The following is an 18,031-nucleotide window of genomic DNA, read 5'->3' as shown; positions in this document are numbered from 1 at the left end:
CCTTCCTTGGGAAAGCAGTTCTTCCACCAGAGCTGATTCATCATCCTTTCCTCAGGTTATCATTTACCAATCAATATGTATTGAACTCTTTTTTCTGCATAATTTTTCCCTTCAGCCTCCTGATTATATTTCAACTTATTTTGCCAATTTCCTTCATATTGTTGGATTTTACTCTAAGCTGCACAACAGTGCTTTCTTTACACCTTTTATATTTGCATTTCTTGAATATACTTTTCTACTTGTGTGACTAGGAATACTTTCTAACTAGCACAGGTGTAGCTGAGTACACAATTGTACTTCATTAGTACACAATTTAAGTGGTGAGGAATTGATATTCAGGCTTTATTATCTTGGCAAAGGTCAATGGGTAAAACTATTTAAGGCTCCTTTCTTGTGTGCTCTGTAAATCTCATATCACTATTGAGTTAAATACATCCAGCCAATCGCTGACACACCATACAAAATTTCATCATTTGTTTAGTGCCTTATAAAGGGCAATGAATAATTTTACCTTTTCAATGCCAAAGAAACAAGAAGTTTTTTCCCCTTGAGTGGCTGAAGAACTACAACATTTTATCTACAAAAGGTTGCTTGTGTATCTCAAAAAAATACAGCATTGAGTCTCAACAACCACACAAGGATTGCACTAGCACTGCAGGTGTAGAAAAGTAGAGAAGAGAGAAAGTTACTGCTATTTTAAAAGAAAATCTCTGATCTTTACAGATTTTGATACACATTGCTGGTCTAGGCAATGTTGTTCTTTTGGGGATATGAACTGAAATTATTAACACATAACACCAAGAGTGGCCCCCATTTCTGTACTGATGAAGAATAAAATACTCCGTGTCAAGTAGCAGTAACAAGAAAGTTAGTTAGATAACACAAAAATAAGTATCATTAATTGGGTTAGGTTTCCACTCATTCTCATGGCAAGATGTCCATTAAGCTTAAGAAAAACTATAAAATAGAAGGTCAAATATGAGCAAAAAATAAACATTTTGCTGGTCTTCAGCTTTTCTCATCCTAGAATCTGAAGCTCTTAGTGATTCATGATTTCTTCCACACTGCAAGCCTTTTATGATTTTGGAAAGTCCTATGTATCTGGCTTTTGGGGGAGTTTTTTGAGGCTGGAAACATAAGGCATTGTGTACTTTTGTGAAGCACCAAATTAGTGAAGTCCCATATATATCAAGGCTTGTTTTGTGAGAAGCTCTGATCAAACTTACTTTCTAGCCTGGCAGAGATACTGAACTGATGTGACACAACTCACTGCTCATCTGCAGGTACTGCCACTGTAGCAGTCACCAGATGGTCTTGCAAAGCAAGCAGGACTACACACAGTGTAGCACAGGATGCTGTGCCCAATACACTGCAACACAGCTTCTGAACAGCATCTACAGGGCAGCTTTGCAAAGATTTCTGAGTAACAGCATTTGTTGTGCTTTTACCCTGGTCCACAGGAAACCACTGGTTTTTAGCTCACACTGTCAGATAGCATTTTCTTAATCTTTACTTGTTCCTTAAGTTAAGGCTTATACAACTTCAATTTTCCTTATCAGCACATCTACTAACTTCTTCCATGTTTTCAGTCAGTTGGGAGACCCCTGAATTCTGATCAGACATACAGGGAGTGATAGTTGAGTGAGCAATGCTGGGTAAGAGAGAGGCTGACCCCTGGGGTATTGCCATATGGAAATCAGCTTTTCATTGCTTCATGCTGAAAGGCCAAAGTGATTCATAGTGCTCTTCTGAGTGGGAAAAACAGGAGAGGAAAAGATGAAGGAGCTCTGGTTCTGATATGAATTATCTCTATCCTATCACAATATATAAGTATTTATCTCTAGAAACTGCTAACCAAGTATCCCAGGACTATATCACTATGTCTGCAGAGATCTGCAAGTATTATTTTAGAGATATCAGATAGCCTTTTCAAGGTAGAAAGAGTAGCTTAGTTCCCTAAGGGTCTAATGACTAAATTAGGCAATATCTTAGTTTCAGACACTTAAATCCCAGTAAATAAAACCCTCTCAGAATCAGGGTCTGTGGCTAATTACTTTTGTAATCTTGAATCTTACTGTGGGTGTCTTAAAAGTTCTATATCACAGTCTCACAAAATATAAAATTAGGATGATACCAATCTCAAATGCTCTGTATATGGGAAATAAAAGGCACTTGTTTGTATAAGATTATCAATCTGCATCCTTATAAATAGTTTAATGTGGATTTATTTAGCATATTCTGATAGCCCAAAGACAGGTAGAGATGTCAACAACTTCCTGGCTTTCTCCCAGCTATGACCTTGCCTGCTCATTTTAAGTTTGAATGGTCCCCCATGAGTTATCTGAATGCAAAGGTACAAAAATTCACCCAAGCCTCTGTCTCTGGTTTCTACAGAGAGAGAGGTAATACTGTGAGATTTGGCAGACTCCACAACACTATGGCAGAAAACAGCCTAAAGTCCATTACTAAGCCACGTTCCAAATGCTTTAGAGTTCACTGCCAGAATAGAAAACATCTCATTTCCAAACACAAACAAGCCTAATGCCAGGAGCCCTCTCACTCCTGGTTGTATCTGAGTGTTCTTCCTTCCCGCCCTGAAGCTCCCCTCGGTAGTACCAGGAAACTGCTCAAGTCTGTAATCCAGAAGCAATGCTGAAGCAGGAAAAAACAGTTACCTGCAGGCACCCAAACAGATGCTGAACCACAGTTCTTGACATGCACAATCTCTTCAGTGCCTAACAGGATACTGCCTTTCAAGGGATCGACATGGGTAAAGAAAGTTATGGGTCCCACCCAGTTAAATAGGATTCAATTGACCAACACTTTGATAGAGCACATAGATCAAGCATCTCCCCATAATCTGAATGAAAGGTGTCTAGGAAAACCAACTCACAGCAAAAGGGACATAGCAGCTGTTTCAAAGCTGCTTATCCTGCAAGATTTACTGACTGAGCCTTGGCTGGTGGCACAGACCAGGGTAGGAACTGTAGGCAACACACACACAGATACACAAAGAAAGGTAATGACCTGCATTTTGATTTTTACAGCTTCTAGAAGAAACAACAGTGTAAAAAAGAATAGATGGGCTCAGCAAATCATCACCAGCCAAAAGGAAAAGACTAAAGAAAAAAGAAATCACAGCAGTGTAAATCAGTCAGGGAGAAATGGCTAAATGAGGATGCTGATTGCTAATCTACATCCTGTCACTCTGACTTTATAAGCAGGTGAGCTCAAGAGGCCATGTGTGCAAAAGCAGCCCCAGAAAAGCACTGTTTTTCCCAGTCTCATCTGTATTCACAGTGGACCAGGTTTTCACTTTATGGCTGCAATGTTCCTGTTTCTTCTGCAGGTCCATTAGCACTGTGCACATCACACAGTCAATACCAATTCCAGCCTACATTTTTCTGCCTTTTTTATTTGGACACAAGTCTTTCTGTCTGCTGGATTCATTACTCTTCGACATGGCTATTTGAAGTCTCCCTTTATGTTCTGATTATTTTTTTAAAGCAGCCCAAGTGCCTTTGACTTAAATACAAAAATTTAAAGACAAAGTGAAAACACTAAGGCATTTTAAAATGTCATGATAAATAATTTCTGCTTCTCTTTACTTTAATCCTTTTTGTTATCCATAATTACTTTACCCAAAAAGCTTGCAGGCTATAAAATTATACACTCCCCCACCAAAAAAAAAAAAAAAAAAAGAAAAAAAAAAAAGAAACTGAACAATGAGCTTTTCTTTAACAAAACTCTATTCATTTCCTTTCCTTGTCCCCTTTTCCCACATCCCAGGAAATCTTTCAGGACATTCTTAGTTCTTTCACACCAGAAAGGAATGTGAAATTTGATCAAACTGGAAGGTGGCAGAAGGAATCTGACAGGCTTAGGGGAATGGCATACAAGAATTTGAACAAGATCCAGAACCATGATGTCACCCCAGTAAAAGGGAGGGCAACAGACTGGAACAGGAGTTAATTACCACCCTGCTGAATTCTGGCCCATCTCCACCTCCTTCACCAAGGTGGCTAAAGGAGCTTCTTCACAGCACAGTGGTGCTTCCAGCATCAGACTGGGACTGGAGAAAAGAGAGCTGCCAACTATTACCTGTGCTTTACTTTATTCATACCCTCAGATGACCAATCCCGTGTTTAACATGATGAAAAGATGGAATTATTAAAAACAAGCAAGCACATGCTTTTTTCCAGTCACTTGTTCAGGGGGAGATCTTGTCCTCACATGGCAGATGATACATGCAGCACAAATTCCATTTTGTTCTGCTTAGTTCAAACCTTACTCTGCTCCCTGGGCTGGGTGCACTAAGCTGCGTCATGGCTCTCTGTCTTCAGCAGTTTCACATACAAAGGAAAGGAAATCAGAGCTATAGAAGAAGAGTTCCTCATTTCACCATTCTACTTTGTAGCTCTACCAAAGACCAGGCAAGTCAGAAAGTCTGACCTATTTTCTAACCTCTAATGCAAATACTTCTCCAAGACATGACTAAGGTATATAAAGGAGAGCTACTCTATATACTTATCATTCTAAGTACAAGCCTAGGGCTCCCAGAGCTGTCAATCTAACACGCTTTTCAACTGAGGGCTGAATTGTTATTTTCCATTATACTGATTTAATGAAAGGTAGTGGATAAAAAAAAATCACTGTATAAAATACCATATTTTTTCCTTTTTCAGCCTTTTGAAATAGGGCCTGTGGGTATTGGAGCAGTCAGACTTGACTAATTCCACATGACTCTGTTTGAATCCTAAACTCTGGTGCTTTGATACAACTTCCAACAGTAATCTCCTTCAACCTTCCCTGTCTTTCACTCCCTTTAGCGGTATCACAGCAAGAATTACAATTCCTCTTTGTTCAGAAATGGAAAAATGCTGTTGATCACAAGAACACAAGATTAGTGTGGTAGGTAACCCAAGGGTCCAGGCTGACCACAAGACAATCCTGCCCTAACAGGCAGAATTTCAGAAGTCAACAGCTGTAGGACACAAAAAATTGAAGCATCATGAGATCAACAGCACTTGTTATGAAGCTGCTTTTCTTGTACATCCTCCTTGCTGCTGTGTCCCTTCAGTGGGAGAACTTTTGCCTTAATGTAATGGATATCTCCTAAGTTTTATGTTTTATCTATTCACCAACTCACTACCTATAATCATCACAAAGCAGGAAGTCACTTTGAAACTCATATTAATATTTGATTCATCAGGACACAGTTTCCCTCTTCTGCACCTTATCTCCCAATTTTAACCTCTTGTTCTTGATTACCCAGGGGGAAAAATAAAAAGAGGATGCTAGTAAGAAATAAAATTAAAATGATGAATATTATCTTTCCTTTACACATTCTCAGATGCCTTAGCAGTGAGAGTGAGAAGGGTTTCCCTTGGGAGTGTCATGCCTTGGAGTCTGGTACCTAGTGGCAGTGGATTCACCAGGACCACCCTGTGGGCTGCAATGTGAGATAACTGCATTGGAGACAATGTCTGAGACAAGAGAAACAACCAAGCAGATTGGGGGGAGCCAATATACACCACCAGATAAGATCTTTCCATGCTTGTGATGGCTGTGGTCCTGCATATCTTTTCCATATCACATAATAGCCTCATCCAATCAATCAAAGTGTCCAAGGGACGACTGCCTATCTCCACATGCAGAAAGAGTCAATTAAGGGAGCATCATGAATGCCAAGTTTTTCCTCTCCCCCTGAGATGAATAGTGAAAAAGAAATGAGACAGAAAATGCACTGTGCCAGTGCTTGCCTTTCAGCATGATGGCTTTGACTGGGCAAAGCAGGGAGATAGAGAAAGCTAATTTCACAGATAACATCTCCAAGGTTTATATAGCAATTTTAAATATTGGAAATAATTTTTCATGACAAATGAATCTACTTCATCCTGGCTTCTTCCATCAAGACATTCCCTTTAGTTGTAAGGACAATTGACAGTCTCAGCAAAAATACAAACTGGTCTGATTGAAAGGTATGGAAAGGAAGTGGGGTATGAAGCCACAGGGACTGAGATCAGCCACCAAGCTATAAGAGACTCAAAGACAGAGGTAGTCTGAAGCAATTCTTGAACTTAGTGTCATCAGTTTGTCTCTGGACACCTGACAAATCACAACAGATAGGGTGCATATTCATAGTAAGCTCATTCTGGATCATCCATGTGACACGCTGTGAGACTCCACTACTAATGATTACTGACTGGAAACATTTGCCCATTTGGGGAGGCACCAAGGTTTGCACCCCTGGGGGAAGGAGGGCAGCTTTTGGGTGTGTAATGACTAGTCTGCATAAGACAGAGGGGGTGAACTCTCACTTTCTGCAGGCTGCAAACCAAGCTTTGAGGCTGATCAGAGGCAGCCTTGTGCAGACAGGATGTTGTGTTTTATCATGCCAAATTGCCCTCCCTCACACATCACAGCTCACTCCTCCAGGGGAGGGTCACATTCACACTTAGGCCTATTGATGTCAGAGGCAGCTAAGAAGGGGTCATAAACCATCCAAGACCCTCAAAGCACCCCAGACTCATTTCTGTGGCCTTCCACCAGAGGACTGAATTCTCCTCTCCCAGGAGGTACCTGAGTATTCCCACAAAGCCAGAGCGCATTTTAACCCACTGGACTTCGTGCTTTGCTGGCTTCTTCTTCATCCCCATGACAGATCAAGATGGATCAAGACCATCAGTTCAAAAAACAGAATCTACAGATGGTGATAATGTATCCTTTTACTCTTATCCTATCTTTCTCTTGCTTTCTTTTCCCTATGCATTTTCTTAAGTAATATTTTCATGCTGTTATACTACTATAGATAATCAAAACTGCTACATACCTGCTTTCCATTGCAACTAAACAGTTCTAAAATAAACCCTATATATGTATTTATATTTCAAGCACTGACCATTCAGTATCCTTTCACTATAATCCACCCAAAAGGATCTATTAACAAGAACCTGCGTTATTCTTGTCTTTGTGGGGGAAGAGTCATAACACACTATCATGTCTCTTGCAGGGAGTAACCTGGGAAAGATATCATAAAAAGGTGAAAATGTATTTCCTTCCTTCATGAAACATTACCACTTCAAATAATGCAAGTTTTACAAAATTCTGCCTCCCTCTGTGTGTTGGTTTTTGCTGGGGTAGAGTTAATTTTAGAGTAGTGTGGGACTATGCTTTAGAATTGTGCTGAAAAGTGTTTGCCACGTGCTCTTGTTATTGCTGGGCAGGGCTTACACAGAGCCAAGACCTTTTTTGCTGTCTGTACTGCCACACCAAAGAGGGGGCTAAGTATGCACAAGAGGTTGGGAGGAGACACAGCCAGGACAGGAGGCCCCAGCTGACCAAAGGGATATTCCAGACCATGTGACATCGTGCTCAATATAGAAAGTGTTGGGGAAAGGGGGAAGAAATTTGGAGTGATGGTGCTTATGTTCCCAAGTCACTGTTACATGTGATGGGGCCCTGCTCTCCTGGTGATGGCTGAGCACCTGCCTGCCATGGGAAGTGGTGAATTTATTTCTTCTTTTGCTTTGCTTGCACGTGTGACTTTTGCTTTTCCTATTAAACTGTCTTTCGAGCCACGACTTATCTCACTTTTAGCCTTCTGATTCTCTCCCTGATCCTGCTCATAGTGGAGTGAGTGAGTGGCTGCTTAGGGCTTGGTTGCTGGCTGAGGTTAAACCATGACAATGTGATATTCTGGCAAAACTGATCTGCTATGACAAGCTGTCCTTCAAGCTGAGAGTTGTTTTGTGCCTAGACTTTTTTGTGGCTTACATTAAGGAGAAACCATTGTTCTGAACTGTCATTTATAAATCAGGAAATAAATAAAAGCATCACTACAATATTGGTCCTGTGGAAGAGGCCTATACTAGTAAAAGTATCATATTCTATAAGCATTCATCCAATGGTCTTACCTACCCATCAACATCTTTTTTGTTGCTCTAGTGTTCTTTGCAGGAGTTGATAGTACACAAAATCATCCAGTTTCGCGTAATCATATTTCTTTAACTGAGAGGACCTTTTGAAAGCTACACTCAGCAATAAACAGCCAGAAGTACAGAAGTTTAGAGAAAAACAGGAAAAATTATTGTCTTCTTCTGTGCCAAAACTAATATATTCAGATGAGATAAGAGCACCTGGAGCATAACAAATTCACATGCAGCACGGAAGTCAAGAGTGGCCTTAAATATCAAAAGGGTATGATGATGGAATCAGGGTGAAGAAACAGGAGGAACACATGGATTTAAAAAACAAAAAATCATACCCATAACATTATACAATACAGGAGAGACAATCAGTTGTTTTTTATACGGTCTCAGATTTCCCAGCTGCTCAGCAGATGCTGTTGGAGATTGTCACATCAATGAAACTCTTCCAAGTTAAAGTTTGAGAGCATAAAACCCATGAAATGGTCTTTTCCCAAGCAGAGGTAATCACCCTGACTGCAGAATTAACTGCACACTCTTCTGTACTGTAGATATCACAGGCATTAGACTTCAACAAATGCAGTTACTTGGTCTGGAAAGCACATATATTCAGAGTGGGTTTTGACTGAATGTGTATATATGGACAAAAAAGTTATAATGAATGGTAAGGTCACATATAAATCCACAAAAGTGAGAAACATTTAAATTGTTCCTTAATATTGTTTCTTTTCCCTTACAAGCCCATCTTGGCTGCACTGTCCCTACTGAAGCTAGCACAACATCTAATGACCATCCTGGGAATTGTTTGAATGTTAGCACAGAAGTTATCCCATTGAAGATAAGTAAAGAATTACAAGATGGAGGATATATAAAAACCTAGTAAGTAGAATAATCCAGCACTTACGCAACAAACAGTAGCCTTCTGGTCTGACAGTCAGTCTTTAAGGAGAGATACAAGGATACATAAAGCTAGGCCTGTGTTTCTTGAGCAGGACTCTGAACAGTAGTAGCTGCCTGGGCCAGCCATAAAAGGATCAGCAACAAGTGTTACAAATGGATTGACAGCAAGTGAGAAAATTAACTTCGCACATAAAATGCTCTTAGCGAAGTTAATATTATTCAGATCACATTTAATAGAGATTTTACCATAAAATTAGTGAGAAACAAATTGAAATGAGTGTGAAGGGATTGTATGAAATATTTTTCTAAACTCAGATGGCATTTTATTTCTGCAGTTTGGAGACAATTTGGGAAACTGTACAATAGGGACCTATCTGGTACCAGTAAGTCAGCGAATAGATGAGGTCTAGAACAGACCTATTTTCTAACATCTTACTTTATGTTATGAAATCATAAGAATTATTCTGATGTTTTGATTTTCTTAAGTCTTTGACTGTTCAAGATCTAGCAAGAACTAAAAACATTGCAGCAAAGACTTTTCTCCTAATGTGTCCATCTCTCCTTGGAACCATCAGTCCCATAGGAAAAGCTATTCTCAGCAGTTATCCAGAATTTCACTGCATACTCAGAAGGTCTGGACAGTCCAAAAAGCATCAACACTTTTGAGTTGCTTTAAACAAACCTTCAAAGATATGATTATCATAAAACATCTTCACTAAAACTAAAAAGAAATCTAAGCTGCTACCCATGCTTGAGACAGCAAAGTGTGCAGCACTTATCCTGTGCAGTAAATGGTTCCGCAGCACTTCTTATTACTAGTAATTTTACAACATCTGCCTTCATTGCATACATAATGGGAAGAGGTGTATTGTCATTAAACCTTCTTAGTAAACACTGCTGCAAAGGTACTTGGCAGATAATAAAATGTGCAGCCCTGTGTTCAACATCACCATTGTTAACAGCACATGTGTTGCTACTCACAGAGAGTTTACCATAAAATTCAGAGGAAAGCTGGTTTGCTCAGGATGTTAGCTGTCCATCTGTGAGCCAACCCAAACAGAAACGAGCAGTGGTTCCAGCCCTTGGGAGAAGAACCAGAATGGGATACTTCTGTCTTTCTGCAATAAACACTGGATGCAGCTCAGCAAAGGAGGTTGCTGGAACAAGCCCGTTTTTTTCCCCCCTTTACCTGGAAAGGACTTGAACTGTGTCCAGTTCTGAGAAAATAACTTTTGAGGTTTAAAATCTAAACCTCAACATATTTTATTTCAGTCTTAAATTATCAGAAGTCTCATACCAGCCTGCCTTTTCCAAAAAAAAAAAAAAAAAAAAAAAAAAGAAAAATAGATCCAAGCAAACTGCAGACAAATCTCTTAACTAGGAGAAAATGTTACAAAGTGAGTGATCAACAACATTTGATTCTCACTGGCCTAAGATTATCTGATTTTCAGTTGTCTTTTGCTTTGTGTCCTTCCTGGGCTCTTGTTCTCTGCAGTGGCTCTACACTGCTTCAGTAGAACAAAAGGGTGCAGAGAGTTTTCAAGATCCACATGCATCTTTTTGAGCCCAAAGCATTTTCACTGTAGCTACAGAAAACAGCTAATTTGAATGCAACACACATTCTCTCCTCCCACTTAGTTAATGCCAGGGCTTTGAGGTCCTTTTCAGAACAGTCCAGGGTTGTGAGGAGGTACTTTGTAATCACAGCTAAGTAGTACACCATCCTCCATGAGCCAGATACCAGCTCCTACCTCTAACATCTTCAGTGCAATTAACAGGAAGCTGCAATGACCTGATACAACTGATGTCAAACATTGACGTTAGACAATTACAAGGCAAAGGGTAAAGAAGACATTAAGTACTTGAAAAGCCCCACCAAAGATCCTTCACAACTGTTGCACTAACCCACATTTCCCACCCTCCTGCAAGTCTGCAAGAGCCATCCAACCCTTGCTAACAAAACCTGCAACTCACCTGAATATCTCTTATGTTCAGTTTGGACAGACATCTCACATGCAACAGGAGGAAGAATGGCACCCATCACATTGGAGGAATCTTTTTGTCAATTACCTCAAAGCTTGCCCTGCATCTGATGATCAGAAAGCATTTGGGAAGCATTCCCACCGAATTTAAGGTATTTTAGGTCCTTTCTTTAAAACTAACCAGCAGAAGAGTGGACCTGTTGAAACAAGATACTTCAGAAGAGAGAGGCTGCACTGCAGACACTGTTCTCTGCTACTCTACTCTTCCTAAAACTAGGATGCAAGAATGATTCAATACTACCAACAGTAAAGGCACCGAGGTTTGGGATTTTTTTTTCCCCTAATGCCCAGCACACCACAACCCAAAACTAGAAAACTCAGTACAAATTCTCAGTATGCACTTGCAATTATAACTTCCGTCATAAATCCACTTCACTGTGCCTGTGATTCGTTAAAGAGCTATCCAAAGCTAAATTCAGTTTAGGAATTTCTCTGACATGATTCAATCTTTTTCTTAATTTAACAGCAGTGCAAGCGAGCTCAGGGAGCAGGGGGAGGTGAGATCATTACCACATTGCAAAGCAGTCAGAGCATCACTTGTGGGAGGAATTGTGTCCTGTCTATTTAGCTGCTTCTCTGCTTCTTTCCTTTCTTTTTTTGCAACACAGTCACACTGAGTTAGACTGCTTAGTAGAGAACCATTCTGGAAAAGTGGCAGAGGATGAGAAGCAAATATTTAAGAAAATAACAGTGTGTTACCTGGTCATCACAGTCTCTGGTGGAAGGTGTGAAATGGGGACCATATCAAGCTATCTGTAAGCATTTGCTGCTGCCTTTGCTCAGCCTCACAGCCTGGCACTGAGCCCTTATGGCCCATTAAAGCACAATCTGCTCTCTTCCATGCCGTGCCCCATCTCTTCCGTGAAATTTCAATTACCCAAGGAGAAACGACATTACTACTAGAAACTACGACACTTTCAGACTGCTAGCACCTTTGTCTGCTTAAATCTGCTTACATCACTGCCAATACCAAAATAATTATTAAACACTAGAATTTTAAGAATGAATTTGAGGCCTTGGCATTAGTTCTCTGTTCTGTGCCCTGTCAAACTCCAGCTACAGCAAAGTTTCTCTGTCTGCACAGAAGTACTGCCTGAGCAGACCAGTGTAACCAAAGTCTATGTTGCATTATTTCACTGATAAGACAAACTCCCACAGGCTCTAGATAGAAGTGGCATACAGAATACCATGTATCTGTATTGCTTCACCATGAATAAAAGGAACCCAGACTTTGACACAATGTCCTTTTCAGTCACTTTTAAATGTATAATATCCTTCATAGGACAAAGTATAAAATTAATGGGAAATACAGCATTATAAATGTAGAAATTCTATATCTGGAAGGTAGAAGGTAGACTTTATCATCAACAACAAATTATTCATCTGCTTCTCTGTCCTTTCTGTTTTTAGTACTTTAACTAATGTTAAGTATGTGCTTTCCTTTGTGATAAAGAGTGATTTTCCTGATAGTCGCCAGCACAGGAGATTCTTTATTCTAGGCTGCCCTGCCTAGATATACATGATTACCCTTTATCATACATCTTGGGCTGCAGGAGTTACACTCCTCTTTTAGCAGGACAGAAATGTAAGGAAAGAATAAAGTGAAAGATGGCAAACTGGAAAAGTGAGCCAGTAGCTGTCCCATATGAGAAGATCTAGCCTGCTCCTTCTTCATTCCTACCCTTATGCACCAGCCTGGCTTCTCCCCAGTCTGTGGCAGCTCATCAGTCACTACGCAGCAGTGCCACTGTGGCATGGCAGAGTCTCTCACTTTGATTCCCTTCCCAGTCTCCATCTGAACCTTCCAACAGCATTTGGATCACAAGACCAGATGGAATCAGGGCTTGCAATAATCCTTGGGTGTCCAACCAGGAGAACGAAAACTATCATTGGTAGCCTGCTATGCTTTATATTCTTGGAGGCAAAATCAGTGGGCACGAATGCAGTGGTCTGACAAAGCATTTATATCAGAGCAGTATGAGGCTCCTACGTAACACCACATAAATATTATGGACTCAAATGTACTACAATTTGTACAACTTTTCTCACATGTCCAGCCTCAAATATTTATTCCCTGTGAGCTGCTTCTCACAATGCCAAGGAAGGCCAGGCATCATAGCCACATTTTACCTGACATTGGCACTAAACTAGCAGTGGGTCTGTGGTTTCTAGTTACAGAGAAAAGGGGTTTCTCAGGACTAGAACCTTTGCATACATCTTTTATACTGTCCTGAACTGTTTCATCACAATTTTGTTAACCTTAAATACACTCTGATTCTAAAGGATATTTATTATGACCTCAAAGTTCCCATGCTAGACATTAATTCATAAATGTATCTCCCTAATTCAAACTGATGGACATCAAAGCACAGCCAAGTTACAGATCTCAGGCCTGACTTGATATTAATTTCTCCCAAATTAAAATGCTTATATGCCTTTAACCTACTGTTTTATTTTCACTGACAATAAAAATAGTAAAAGGTAACACCATCAATATATAAAGGTACACAATATGAACTCTGTTCTTTATGTCACTGTGGAGTCTGTTTCATGTCCATCTCCTAGACCTGGCTCTCAGAAGAGAAGCCATAGCTAACAAAGTCCTGAATCACAGAGCTGGTCACTCCTAATACTAAACAGAGACCAAGGGTAAACATACATGCAGTTTTATGGGGGAACGATGCATTTATATTAGTGCTTCCTTTTATCATGTTTGTATAAAACCTAATCACACAACAATTGGACAAAACAGCTCCCAAGGCTATGGCTGAGAAGACTTCTATCTGATGTTTTCCAGAATTTTCAAATCCCATGTAGTCAAAAGAGAGAATTGCTGAGCTGACATGCCCATGAATCTTACATTTTCACCCATGTTCCTCCAGCATGGATGGTAGTGTTGATGCTTCAGCTGTTTTAAGGCCCACTGGCAATTATCTACTATTGCTGCTTAGGGCAGCATGCAGTGAATTACTGGCTGTGAGCAGTTTTATGAACAATCACAGATCTTGTATCGTAAAACCTAAAAATCCCATCCATATAAGAAGAATTTCTGCAAAGAAGGAAATTCTCTGTAGAGTGAATGAATTACAAATCTCAATTATGTCTAATATTTTATGCATTTTAACTAAATTTCATGTTCTTCCTCATAAGTGGCATACTACAATGATCAATATTACAAAACGCACTAAGTGGGAAAGGTGTTACTCAAATATTTATAGCAGAAGTTCAAAAATATCTGAATTTCCAGTTCTAAGACACGTGCTACCACCATGGTGCCAAGTGAGGTGATATAAAGAAGGGACTGAAAGCCCTAAGACTCTGCTAATGGTTTACAGTTAATTCTTGGGTATACTGTGAATGCAATTTTGCCCAAATGCAGTGCTAATGGCCAAATATTAACAGAAAGACTGGTTTCAATATAAGAGAACACCCTCCAGGGAAGTGGAGGGTTTTTGTAACTGATCTTAGCCCCATATTTTTCTGTAAAACCACTCACCTACCTTGTTCTAATGGTGGCAGTAGCATAATAAAGATAACAACAATTAATGGAACCATCTATGTACTTGAGAAATATATAGTCCAAATATGTTCCATTAGTAAATCCTTTCCATATCTTCCATTATTAAATCCTTTCCATGTGATCTATAACACATAAAAAATTTGCCTGCCAACAAGAGCATCACTTGGGCCTCGTATCCAAATTATAAGTCTTTAAATCACAGTTCTGTGTGAGCACAAATAAGATTCAGAGACTCTCCCATGAATCTCCTACAGATTTACCTTATCAGAGATGATAAAAGATGCTGCTTTTAACACTACCGCATTAGCTGGCTTTACTGATAAACAGCCATTAAGGAAATTCTGCTACACAAAAAAAAGAAAAAAAAAAAAAAAAAAAAAAGGAAGCCTAGACAGAACTAGGGTTCATTGTGCCTCCCATGCAAGAAAAATCTCCCTAACTAAAGCTCACACTTGGTACAGTTTCCAGTAATTTGTTGGAGACTTCTCACATGCAGCTGCATTTTCCACCTCAGGAGACAAACCATACTTAGCCAAAGAAACTCTGGAATTTGAAGACAAAGTCTTCAGAAGGCTTAGGGAGTGAAGCGGCCAAATAAGCTCATGAAACAAGGGTGGAGAAGACTGAAAAGAAACAATCAGAGAAGAAAGTTTTCCTACTACGGGGACTGAAACTGTGTTGGGAAGACCAAAAAGGGCAGGGAAGAGTCTTATGGGAACACAGGATTTTGTTCTTGCTCTCACACATACCTTCAGCTTTGTGTAACTGAAGTCAGAAAACCCAGCTTACCTCGCTCACATGTTCTACCCCAATAGCCAGTGCCGGTGCAGTCACAAATGAAGCGGTTCCAGCCATCCTTGCAGACTGCATTGTTCTTACACGGGTAGCTGTCACACTGCTTGGTGCTGAGGCGGGAGCAGGACGACTTCACTCCAGCAGCATTCTGTGCCTCTGCCAGCTGCCGGATGTTCTTGCTCCGTCCATCAATGAACAAGTCTCGGATACAGCCAACATAGCCATAGTTCAGCATTGCTGTCCAGAGCTCTGTGGGAAGGATGAGTCCTGCTCGGTTCTCTGGCAGCCCACCGAGGTACATGTCACCTTCCAGATCTAGGATCTCACTCTCCCCGCTAGCAGTGAATGGGGTGCGTCGGCTGTTTACTGAAATAGTACCTAAATGAGGAAGATAAGGAGATGTCAACACTTTCAACTGCAGACTCAGTTTAGTCCATTTTTTTTCCAATAACTGAGTGAGGTTTAAGGTTCAGCACAGAAAAGTTAAGATTCTTCCCTACCCAAATGGCATTCTAATAGGTCTCTCACACAGCTCCCTCTCCTCCTGATCCACAGGTCCTAAGTACTTCCATGCAATGACTGATCATCATGTGTCTGTATCGCAAATTGCAGCAGAAAGTCAGAAGCATAAGAATTCAATGGCTGAATAATAACATGCAAAATTTGAGCATTATTCAGTGGTATTCATCCAGCAAAGCAAAAACTTACTGAGAACACACAGGAGTCTGATGGCATAAAGATTAGAGATAAAAAAGGTAAGCAAAAGCATTTTAATATCCACTATATAGATCTTTCAGAAAACAATCAGTACCTCCAAACATGGACCTGGATGAGGGACCAACACAGACATGTTTGTAAGTGACATGAAGGGAATGGCTGACACATTGGAGGAAGCACTGGGTTACCATTTAGAGAAAACAGTGGAAGGTGGAACAAAGGACTGATAGCAGTGTTTGATGTATATCAAAACAAATAAATACAAAGTCTTACACCTGAGTCACAAAAGCTGCACACGTAAGTACAGGCTAGTGACCAGCTGGCTAAGGAGCAACTCTGCAGAAAGGGACCTGGAGATATGGCAGACAACTTGAACGTGAATTAGCACAGTGGCAAGAGACACAAGCTGCAGTAAGGTGTCCTGGTTCCAGCCAGACCAGAGGTAATTCTTCACAGAAGCTGGGAGGCCCATGGCCAGGGGAAGCAAGGGAGAAATGTGATTTGCAGAGTCTCAGTGGGACCACTGAATGGGAGAGTACCATTCCTAAGCCACAACATAAGGGAACCTCCAACTCCATAGAAAAGGACATTTTTCACCACAAGAGTGGTCAAACATGGAAAGAGAAACCTCAGAGAGGTTTACCAGACGGAAGGCATTCAAAGGTCAACTGCACACAACACTTAAGAAAGTCTAGATTGAACTAAGAATCTCCAGAAGTTCGTCCCAAAGTAAAATATTGTATGGATTTACAAAGAAAGTCTTCTAGTTTCCATGTTATACAGGAAGATTGAGGAAGAGAAAGACAAACTTATATCTGAACAACAGTTATTGTAAAAACTGTGATAGCTTCCATAGGCTCGAAATCAAATGTGGGGCATACTGCACTGAGGTCATTCACACATATTTCAAGAAATTGTCACAGCACATAAAATAATCAGACCATATAATACAGAAATAGAATCAGAATACGTAAAACCTGTACAGAAAAGCAAAGTGACTTGCTTAAGGTCAGACAATGCATTCAAAGAAAAACAGGGAACATAATGCACATCTCTCACATTCCACAGCAGTGTACTCTTCCGAAGAACATTCAGCAGTTTCTGTGAAAGGGATATCTGCCCACTAGACACTTAGATCTAAAAATCAGCAATTCACTCTCCCTAGCTATAAATCATGACATCCAATTGCCTTGTCATTAAGACAGTCTGTCTTCAGAGACACTATCCAAGCTTTAAGATTAATTCCACATCACTGCATTTTTATCAGACACCCCTACAATAAGGAAGGAGAGTTAATAGAGTTAACTATCTATTTTCTCTGTGAGAAAGTAGAGTCATGTACACACACCTTTTCTTTAGCTGTAAGAGGTGTCTTCTTAGAGAACTGCATGTATGACACTGACACAAGGTATGCCATGTGTGTGATGTTCTGCAATAATTGAGGAATAATGCTGGAGGCAGCAGAGTGTCAGAAGCAACAGAGGCATTACAAATTAAAGGCTCAACGAGAACCACAGTTATTTGATTAATCATTTTATATCAATAAGCAGGATCACCACAGGCATTTTCTCTTCTATAAAATAACGAAAGAGAAAACGTGACAATAAATGGACTGGCACGCAGGCAGCATGTCATGGAGCTATGGGAACACAACTTCCCTTCCAGCATCTGCACTGCTATTTCTCAAAAGCAGCCTGTAGAGTACATATTACTCTAAAGCTTAGAACCAAAATACTAGAGGGCTAAGCTCTAGACAGCTGCTACTGGAGAGAACAAATGTACAAATGCCACAAAGGTAAAGAAACCTCCCAACACACAAGAAACATTTGATAACACAAATTGTAAAACCTGGAGAAAGATGATGGGAGGATGAACAAGAAACAGGCTAGACAGCAGTCTAAACATTCTGAGAGTTTTGTATCCTGCAGTAAATCCTGCAAGGAGATGACTAGTTTGGATGAACAGCACTTTCAAGACCAAGCTGCTGAGATATAGAAATCCTGTATTGATCCTAGAAAGGAGCACACACATAAACTTCCCCCCCACACACCCCCGCCCTCCCAGAATCCACTCTGCTTCAAGTAGATTCAAGTCCATCTTGAGAAATCAGAAGCACCTAAGCATCTCCT

At 40.3% G+C, this 18,031-nt stretch overlaps 1 protein-coding gene across 6 annotated transcripts in view; it reads right to left on the bottom strand.

The window, feature by feature from the left end:
- Positions 1–18,031, bottom strand: part of NRXN3 (neurexin 3) — a 900,390-nt gene that overhangs the window by 639,491 nt on the left and 242,868 nt on the right. For all 6 annotated transcript variants that reach the window (XM_062495263.1, XM_062495267.1, XM_062495265.1 and 3 more), the window contains one exon: positions 15,180–15,563. In XM_062495263.1, the coding sequence (XP_062351247.1) occupies positions 15,180–15,563 (384 nt within the window). The remainder of the gene's footprint in view (positions 1–15,179; positions 15,564–18,031) is intronic.

The sequence above is a fragment of the Cinclus cinclus genome, chromosome 6, assembly GCF_963662255.1.
Source record: "Cinclus cinclus chromosome 6, bCinCin1.1, whole genome shotgun sequence".
Lineage (NCBI taxonomy): Eukaryota > Metazoa > Chordata > Aves > Passeriformes > Cinclidae > Cinclus > Cinclus cinclus.
Note: the sequence above shows the minus strand (reverse complement) of the source record. Positions and strands in the feature narration are given on the sequence as shown.